The 10,279-nt window shown below is 48.6% G+C and overlaps 1 protein-coding gene across 1 annotated transcript in view; it reads right to left on the bottom strand.

The window, feature by feature from the left end:
• Positions 1–2,884: 2,884 nt before the first annotated feature.
• ate1 (arginyltransferase 1) overlaps positions 2,885–10,279 on the bottom strand; it is an 83,861-nt gene continuing 76,466 nt past the window's right edge. The window contains exon 13 of the mRNA XM_080536774.1: positions 2,885–3,070. Coding sequence (XP_080392900.1) covers positions 2,892–3,070 — 179 coding nt within the window. The 3' untranslated portion in view covers positions 2,885–2,891. The remainder of the gene's footprint in view (positions 3,071–10,279) is intronic.

Raw genomic sequence — 10,279 nt, 5'->3', positions numbered from 1 at the left:
TACAAGACGTGCCAACTAGTGGTCGTTGTGTGTAAGTAGCAGCTTCCCCGTTGTAAAGACTATGGTCATTTGACCCCCGAGGCGGCTGTTCCAGTGCTAAAGAAGTTCAGAGAGGTCGCCCCTGCCAGGACAGAGCCACAGGGAGCCCCAGGGGGAGGCGACACATGGTGGAGTTGGCAGGGCCCCTCCCGTAGCGTGTCCACCAGGACTAACTGTTCATAGCAGGCCCAGGAGTGTGTGTCTCTGGGAGACAGAGAGAGCCCTGTGGTGGGAGCGAGCTCTGGGAGAAGCGTGGCTAATGTGGGAGAGCAGTGCTGGGTCCAATATGGCAATATGGATAATTAGCCTGTCACTCTAACCTACTTCCCAAGGACACAGGCTGGTCTTAAAACCCAGTCGGGTTTGGCTGCAGACAGACAGACAGAGGGTGGCTGAAAAACCGCCTCTGGAAACTCACCAGACCACAACAGCAAGAGCAGTCAGTCCCGCAAAACAGAGCCTGTCCCAAGGTTAAATACTACTGACTGCTCTCCTAGCCTGCTGTGGTTAAAGCATAACTGTTCGTTGTGTACACACTTCTATGTGTGTGTGTGTGTGTGTGTGTCCTGGGTGAATAGGACAGGCCACCCACTCACTGCTCAGGTTAAGAGGTACAGAGAGGGACCAACTGTCACCAAGAATGACAAGAGGGACACATCTGCCGTTTAAATGAACGCTCGCTCCAATTAGGCCGGCAGGCTGAATGAGCAGGCCCAGTCCTGGCCCAGAGCTAGCCCAGACTTGGAGACAGACCTGCTGACGATGGGTTCTGGCACCGTTCTTCCCTGGCTGAGAGCTGTGCTGCTGTTGACACTCTGTTGGAAGGGGGAGCAGAGGCCCGTTTTGCATTCAAGTTCTGCCAACTCACATATCTGACACCTGTCATCTGACCCAAATCAAACATGTCCAACCACATCTCAGTAAGTGTGTGTGAGAATCAGTGTCAAGAGTCTTATGTAGAAGCGTGGCTGACTGTGCAAATTTACACTCCCCATTTGCGCATGTGTGCGAGGTTAAACTCGCAGTGTGTGTGCTCGGGGACATGGGGGTGTGTGTGTCTGTGTGTGTGTCTCAAGGAAATGCCCCTAAAATCCTGTTCTAACAGCTAACAGCTAACAGGATAACTGTAACGGAAGCCTCAGCCAATCGCTCCGTTCTTCCACCTCTGCTGGCGTCTTGGCAGCTCCATCTCTACCAGGACGTAGTGGTTGGGGTTATGCCCATCGTGGCTCGTCTCTGTTTGGCGCCCCCAGTGGTGAAACGAGCTAACTACCGTATCTTTCGCCGTAGACTAAAGACCTCTTACTAGAACAGCTATGGTGGGGTCACGGTGACCCTGTGAGTAAAACTTTTTTGATATCTTTGCACTCGATCACATTTCTGGACCGTCCTTTCATGACTTTTCCTAGATACGTCTCCTAAAGACACCCGCTTTCCCTTTACTGTGTCCCTAAGAACTTCTACTGCCCCCCTTGTACTGTTTCTCAGTTTCTCCAGTAATAAAAAAAAATAATAATAATAATAAAAAAAATAAAAAAAATAAAAAAAATAAAAACGTTTTAGTAGAAGGCGATAATAGGGAGAAGGTTTTTCCTTCTATCAGTGGCCCCGGGCCCGAGCTAGAGTACTCTTCCTGCAACGAATAGTGGACTGCTGATTCACATGCTTAGTATTCAAATGTATTGATTGTAAGTCGCTTTGGAATAAGGCGTCTGCTAAATGCCAAAAATGTAAATGTAAATGTAAATGTAGATATGTGTGTTCTACCACCCAGTATCCTTACATTTTCAAAATCACATCAGGATAAGCTAGTGTAAAGCTATTTTGCAGTTTTTCTGTGTAGGAGGCAGGCTAATTTACGAGGCGCGCCAACTAGTGGTCGTTGTGTGTAAGTATCAGATTTTCATTCTAAAGAGCGGTTCTATTAGACCCCCGAGGCGGCTCTAAGATTAGGCGAAATAGGAACGGCTGTCCTAGTGTTAACCCTAAAAGCCCATTACATTAGCATTGTGACTGCAGACGGCACCTGTTCTTATGAAAGGTATTACTTAACTGACGTATAGTCGATTCGCTCGTCGTACTTTATTAATACATCGCTTGGATAAAAGTGTCCGCCAAACGACTTAAGCGCACAGTGACGTAAATGTAAACTGAGCGACCGAATCATTCAAAGCAAACATTGATTCATAATCCCTTTATTTGTTTGAAACAAAGATGACAATCAGTGTCAATATTAAAAGAAGAGCAAATAAAGCAGTGAGACAGACACGAGCACACGAACACAGGCATGTTTGCTTCACAGGAAAAACACGACGAGATCATTTTCATCTCATTGTGGATGGTGAGGATGAGGCTAGGAAGACAAACCTTATGTGAGTGACACAGCATTAGCCTTTAGCTTTCAAGTTCTCCTAATTATATTATATATATTTATATATATTCATTGTAATATTATATTCAAGATCAGTATACAGGCAATCAGTATACAGCCTCCTCATATGTCCCCAGATCAGTGCTGAGGGCAACCAGGAAGTGTAGTCAGGAGTCAGGAAACCCCAACAGAAGGTGATGGCTTCCTCTGTTCTCAGGGCGGGAAGGTTGGAACAACACTAACAAATGCATGAAGAAATAAAAAATGACACTGAAATGTGTGTGGAGCTAGTAGACGTGTGTGTGGAGCTAGTAGACGTGTGTGTGGAGCTAGTAGACGTGTGTGTGGAGCTAGTAGACATGCTAGACAAGCTGGGTGAGGCTATAGGAGTGACGCAGCTGGACGCTCTTACACAAGACAGAGGGACAGACGGACAGACACACACATTCATAGACAGACAGACGGACACGTTGCCGTGGTGTTAGGCTCGGTACAGCAGGATCTTCTCAGCGCAGACCTGGCCCACCAGGCCGGCGTACTGCTCTACCTCCGTCTCGTCGTTGGCCAGCTTGCGCTTGCGTGTGTAGGCGGCGTAGGGCATCACCGTCCGTCTGAACAGCACCAGAGCCCTGCCCAGGTCCTTCAGCACCCGCGCATCACCTGGACAGACAGACAGACAGAAAGACGGACAGAGAGACAGACAGAGAGACAGACAGAGAGACAGACAGACAGAGAGACAGAGAGACAGACAGAGAGACGGACGGACAGACAGACAGACAGAAAGACAGAAAGACGGAGAGAAAGATGGACAGAGAGACAGACAGACAGAGAGAGAGACAAAGTAAGATCCTGACTAATCACATCATGACGAAAAGAAGAAAAAAAAGACACTAGGTTTGGGCGGTATATATAACGGTAATACAGTAAAATCACACGGGATTTGAAAATGCCCACGGTATGCTTTTCAATAACGTCATATAACATCTGCTTCGTTATCTATAAAACCGCTAATTAAATATGTGTAACAGTGCTGCTGCCAGTGTGGTTGAGAAAGTATTACAATCATTTCAGGAGTGTAACTTTGACTAGCGGACTCGGCCCCTAAAGAAAATGCCATTGTTGCTATAATAATATGGCAACATTTCGGGTTTCAACCTGCTGATAAAGAGAGCCTGCCAATTTAGAGGTTATTTGCAAGATTTGCATGAAAAAGATGACGACCAGAGATTACACGAACACAAATGGAAACTAGTCTACACTCGCACCTCTAACTAAAACACCCATTAACAGCTGCACAGATATCTGTCTGCATCAAGTCCCGCTGTCGGGTTCAAACAGCTATTTGCTGACAACGGACGTGTGGTCGTCAGTTAACATGACGCCATGCTAATTTGATATAAAAGGGATGAAAAAAGATATACCCCCCTAAAACCCTAAAAGACACAGAACACACCTGCTTCTGATAACCTCAACCGCCCCCTTTCCCACACACCTCTGCCTTGGCTGGCACGGGCCCGTTCTAAGACCAGTGTATCTCCTTCACCCCCCCCCCCCCCCCCCCCAGCCCCCAATTCCCCCAACTCTTAAACCTGGAGCCGTACAGGCGCGTCGGTTGGACTTGTTTACAAGGCCTCGCTCCTAGCTAGCTCGCTGGCCAAACTCAGACAAACTCATTAGCCTCTCTGTAATAAAGCCTACCTAGTTCCCTGAAGACCAGTGAAAAAAAAAAAACAGTACTATACTGAAAGCAGTAACATTTCAACAGCTAAAAAAGGCCCTCAGAACAGTTTGGATGGAAAATAGGGTGACCCCCTCTGTTGGGGGGTTCACCCTCCTCCATCCCACCTCCATCCCACCTCCATCCTACCCCCAGCTGTGAGGCACCACGCCAGAAAGCCAAACACAGATCCAACAGGTCTCCACAGAGACCCGAGAGGAGGAGGCACACATACACACCGTCCACACGCGAGAGAGAGAGAGCCTTTATTTATCACATCAGCAGACTATCAATGGCTGTTCCCGATCGGGATTTTCGAGGGAAAACTGAAGCTCCAACCACAGTCACATGAGGGGAGCGCCCGCTGGCCAGCCGGAAGGAGGGGGGAAAATAAACACTGTGATTCATTCCACACAGGCGGTGGAGCCCATGGCGACACAAGTGAAACAGAAGGAGAGTTATGATTGTTATTAATAGAGCCTCCCCCCCCCCTCGTCATTACGGCTCTCTCTACTACACCCATGTGGTGCCCAGCTGAGCAGAGAGGGGGTGGATTGGATTATGTTATTGTTACGTTTTCTTCAAAATTCTAAAAAGATGGAGAGACAGAAGTATATCACCGGACGATACGCAAAACACACTTTCTAAACCTCTGTTGCCGTCCAAGTGTTGGTGTTTGATATGCTGTCCACGAGACGAGAGCATTACTGCACCGACGTGGCCCAGAGAGACCAGTAACACATCACCTCCTCTCTTCTGATGCTGACAGGAGAAGCACAGAGGAGAGAGGAGAGAAGAAGGACTAGATGACAAGAGGGGAAGACGGAGTGTGTCTGTACGTGTACGCACATTGACACAACCGACTCCCCCTGGACCAGACTGTTTGTCTGACTGCTCCTGACTGTTTTGCTCTCCCACAGCTCTGCTCAACATGTTGGTTGGATAATATTTCCACTGGGTTTACTGAGAGAAAGAAAGCTTGGAAAAAACCCTTAGGCTCCCAAACTTTTTTCCTCTCTCTCTCTCTCTCTCTCTCTCTCTCTCTCTCTCTCTCTCTCTCTCTCTCTCTCTCTCTCTCTCTCTCTCTCTCTCTCTCTCTCTCTCTCTCTCTCTCTCTCTCTCTCTCTCTCTCTCTCTCTCTCTCTCTCTCTCTCTCTCTCTCCTCTCTCTCTCTCTCTCTCTCTCTCTCTCTCTCTCTCTCTCTCTCTCTCTCTCTCTCTCCCCCACACTCTCCCTCTACAGGGGAAAAGTTATATTTAGAGGAAGATACTGAATTCACAGCTTTTGCTTCATGTTTTATTCAAACACTTTTAAAAAAGCTGATTCAGAGAAAGATTCATAGCATCCATGACATCAGCTTAAACTTAATAAAAAATACATTAAAAAAAACATCTGCAATATTTTAAACTTGCACTATGCGGGGACAACAACTTCAAAGTGTACATAACAAAGTTACATAACATGTACAAAATTAATATTCATATCATTTTTGAACAGTGAAAGTGTCTTTGTATCCTTAGCGAGCTGAGCGAGAGACACAGACAGTGGTCCTGCTGTCTGGCGTTAGGGGACAGGATGGGGAGCTGTTAGCCGGGACACTGCATGACATGTCCCTGTGTCTGTCCATCACTGCAACCCTCTGACAGCAGAATAGAGAGCCAGGCTATTCTCCCAAGAGGAGAGGAGGCAGAATATTAAACACCCGTGATAAACACTACTGGATGCGGAGGCTTTTAGCTGCCCAATTAACTGCCAATAACACTGAACAGAGCTACCATCGGAGACCAGGTCCCTCTCTCTCAGACAACCCAAACATCCGCTCCTCGCATAAACACTCTCCTTCCCCTTCCCTCGCCTGCCTGCCTCCATCCATCCATCCATCCCTCTCTCTCTCTCTCTCTCTCTCTCCTCGAGGGCTCACGCTGAGAGGCTCCAAATCCCTCTCTCTTTCAAGACCACCGGAGGTTCACTGACAAGACACTCAGAGCCAAGCGAGGCTTCTCAGAGGTCAGAGGTCAGAGGAGAGGGAGAAGATGAACGCGATGTCTCGCAAAGTGAGAGGGTCAGGACCGAGGGGAAGAGGGGGGCTTTGACACTTCAACTGTTCTCTCTGGAGCCGAGCGGCCTGGTGGCAGTTAAGAGGAGCCTCATTTGCAGGAGGCAGACTAGAATTAAATGGACTGTACTTATCCCAAAGCGCTTAACAACGGCCTCTCGTTCACCCGTCCACACACACATTCACACACCAATGGCGACAAGCTATTGCCGTGAAAGGCACTGGCCCCCGCTCATTGGGAGCAATTTGGGGTTAAGTGTCTTGCCCAAGAACACCTCGACATGTGGCCAGCCGGGGCTCGACCCGCCGATCTGCCGACCTTACGGTCATTAGACGCCGGCTCTACCTACTGCACCACAGCCGCCCCTTAATTATTGGGGCTTAATTAATGGGGATCCTGAAAGGGTCAGTTCATATATCAAGTGGCCAAGCATTGATCAATACTAGAGACACTGATCGAGAGACATTTGGGTCAGAGAGGTGCCACAGATCCATGCAAGAAAAACCAAACATGCCTAATTTCTAACGCTTCTGACACCGAGACACTCCCACATCCAAGCTCTGTCTCTTTGACAGACCTAGAGCTACGATGGAGTGATCTCTCTCTCCTCCACTAAGGATGGAGGCCTCAGTGTGAGCCGGGCCAAGGAGAAGGGGCACGTGTGACGAGCAGAGAGAAGTAGCTCTGACAGCAGCAGGTTTGAGAGACAGACAGAGAGTGATGAGAGACAGTGAGCCAGACACATCAGAGTCGACACATCCGTACAATATCTTCGGTACGGGAGGGGTCTTTCGGTTCGGGTCGCGTGTGTACCGGATGTAGACAGCGTTGTACTGCACGTACGAAACGTTTTTGAAGTAATTTCAGGTGCTGCGTTTCTAAAATTCGCCCTGAGAGCGCCGGAGCGCTCACACTGGGATCAACTGGGTTCAACGTCATAGAGCGATCAAGTAATTTGGACTAGAGGCATGCAATATAATTTTATTTTTTTAGTAGGTTGCAGCTGGTTGCAGCAGTATTGACAGACTTAATTTTATTTAATAAAGAAAGACCCACTGTATGTTCAGTAAACCCTATATATATTTTCATGTTTTGTGATTATTTTAACCCTGCTGTACCGAAAAAGAACTGTGACTTCAAAACCGAGTTACGTACCGAACTGGAATTTTTAAGAACCGTTACACCCCTACTTGTGGTGTGTGTATGTCTATATTGTCTTGTGGTGTGTGTGTGTGTATGTTGTCTTGTGTGTGTGTGTGTGTGTGTGTGTGTGTGTCTATGTTGGCGCCTGTCTGCGGCACTTAAGGTTCAGGGGGTGACTCGTGTCACACATTTTTACCAGTGTTTATCTTGGTGAGAGAGAGGGCATTCCCCCTATGTCTCTGTCTAGCAAACAGAGATTACAACAGAGTGTGTGTGTGAGTGTGAGTGTGTGAGTGTGAGTGTGTGAGTGTGAGTGTGTGAGTGTGAGTGTGTGTGTGTGTGTGTGTGTGTGTGTGTGTGTGGTGTGAGTGTGAGTGTGTGAGTGTGAGTGTGTGAGTGTGAGTGTGTGTGTATGTGTGTGTGTGTGTGTGTATGTGTGTGTGTGTGTGTGTGTGTGTGTGTGTGTGTGTGTGTGTGTGTGTGTGTGTGTGGTGTGAGTAGCTCAGTCTGAGATCACAGGCAAAGGTCCTGAGGTTCTCAGCTTCAGGCATGTAACCCATGTCCTCCCGGTTTAGACAAGCCTGCGTAAACTTTAGATTAGCGCTCCCCACACACCTCATTAAGACAGCCTCCTCCCCAGCCTCTACCTCCTGAGAACCAGAGTAGCACCCTGCTCTCCTCCCCCTGCGGTGACTCCCCCACTGGACTGACTCCCCCACTGGCCTGGCTCCCCCACTGGCCTGGGGGTACTGTGTGGAGATTTACATGACGGGGTTAATGGTGGCAGCAGGTAGGGATGTAACGACACACTCAACTAGATGACTGCGTCTGTGCGGCCTATTAGAATTCGATTCGATTAGATTCACGACACTGGGTTTCACGATCCAACGATTTCTTTTGAACAAAATGAGATTGCAGGCAGATCATGACTTGAAAAAGATGATTTTATTTATTCCCTCAGACAAAAACTAGAAAATAGTATTTCTTAAAGAATCACTTTTTATTTCCGAGGTAGGGAATAACTTCAAAAAAACACAAACTATGCAACGAATGCATATTTCTTTTCATAATTAACTGTCTGGCGATGCATGGTTACATCCCTAGTAGCAGGCCATGGTGACATGGGGTTTGCTCTCTTCACAGGGAATACAGCAATGTGTACCGTGCTCCTTCAAGGCTAAATGCTAAGCTAAGTATAAGCTTCTCCTAGTCGAGAGTGGATCAGTGTCCCCTCATGGCTGTCTGAACCCACAGGGAGCTTCCACCACCACCACCACATCATGTTAGCAGCCCATATTATCATCTTAATTTAATAGCAGAGACGGCACATGGGTGAGTTGTGCTGTTTTTAGGAACGAGGATAAAGGGCACACACTGGCAGGGCGTCAATTAGGCCTCGACCACGGCACTCTGCCCTCTGGGTCTGGTGACACAGGGCATATTGACTGGTGGTGACTTGTGGGTGTATTTCTGTTAAAACAACAGCCTCCCCACTGGTCTGGCAAGACGCTTTAAGAACCAGGTCCCGAAAGTATGAGCACTAGGCACAGACGTGCTGGCATCGGCGCTTGCAACACAGAAACGCAGGCCTGAAATAACGCCAGGGCCCGTCCAAGATCAACACGCAGGAATGGAGGCCTCCTCCAAAACAGAGCTCCACAGCCGACCGACCATGAGAACCTCCACGGTCTGGAGGCGTTAGAAGGGAAGACCTCGGGCTGTAGCGTGTCAAACCTTTTAGTTTTTAGACCTTCGGAGGTCAGACCCTACCACTGGCTAAGCTGTTAAAGAGCATGTTTAAAATGACCTGGTTTACAAATTGCGCCTTAAAAATACCCTCTCTTCCTCACTCTGAATCCTGGGTGTGGTGCTTTTGTCGCAACGAAAAGTGAGCGGGAAAACCTTGAATGTCGAGAGTAAAAACAACATCTCGTCTTTTGGGTTTCCGAAATATCAAGTAGTACCGTTTTCTCCCACAAATAACCTGTTCCAAAAAGCCTTGCTTCTTACTTGCTTACCCAAGACATGACATTAAAAGCCCCACAGAGGTTAAAAAGCAGAGTGGAGGAGAGAGGAGAAGAGGGGTGTGAGTGGCAGAGGAGGAATGCAGGCACAGTTTTTTCCAAGAGCTGTTCCCTGGGTCGGCAACGCTCTTCCCTCCTGCATGGCACCAGCTCCAACCATGACCTCACTTTGTTGACAGAATAACAGAGCACTGTCTGTCTCTGAGTCTCTCTCTCTCTACCTCCCTCCCTCCCTCCATCTCAGGTCCCTATCCCTCAATCCATCTCTCTCTCTCCCTCCCCCTCCACTTGTCTCCCACTCACTCACTTGACCTCTCCTGTCAGTCTCTCTCTCCTTTACTGTATCTCTCTATCCTCCTCGTCTCTCTCTACCCCTCCACCCTTCTCTCTAGACCCTTTCTCTTTTTCAAACAAATAGGTCTGTGCTGACACACTGTCTCTGTGCCCCCCCCCCCCCCCCACCCCCCAACTCTCTTCCTCCCCCCTACACACACACACACACACACACACACACATCCGCGGCTCTCCTGTCTTTTGTGCCTGGTCGTTGATGCAGATTAATGGGGAAGTGTAAACAAGGGACGGGCCCCCTGTACCACTCAGGTTACATCATCTTTTAAGAGGCAGATGCAATACACACCCCCACCTCTTACCCCCTCCACCCCCCCCGTCACCACCGTACACATCATCCCCTGCCAAGACCAACACCTCCTTCTTCTCCTCCGCCACACTCCCCCCCGCTACTTCCATCTCTCCTGAGACGCTGGGCCGGGGAGCTGGACAAACAGTCCACTGTGACGCTGCCTGTGAGCCTGAGACATGACCGTCTCTCCTCCACTACCTACAAAGCTGCAGCAGCACACAGCCAGGGGACTAGAACATGTTTAAATTAGATTAGATTAGATTAGGTTCAACTTTGTCATCGCAG

Source organism: Nansenia antarctica (genome assembly GCF_963989245.1).
Source record: "Nansenia antarctica genome assembly, chromosome: 1".
NCBI classification, from domain to species: Eukaryota; Metazoa; Chordata; class Actinopteri; order Argentiniformes; family Microstomatidae; genus Nansenia; species Nansenia antarctica.
The sequence above is the reverse complement of the archived record's forward strand: the minus strand, read 5'-3'. Positions and strand labels throughout refer to the sequence as shown.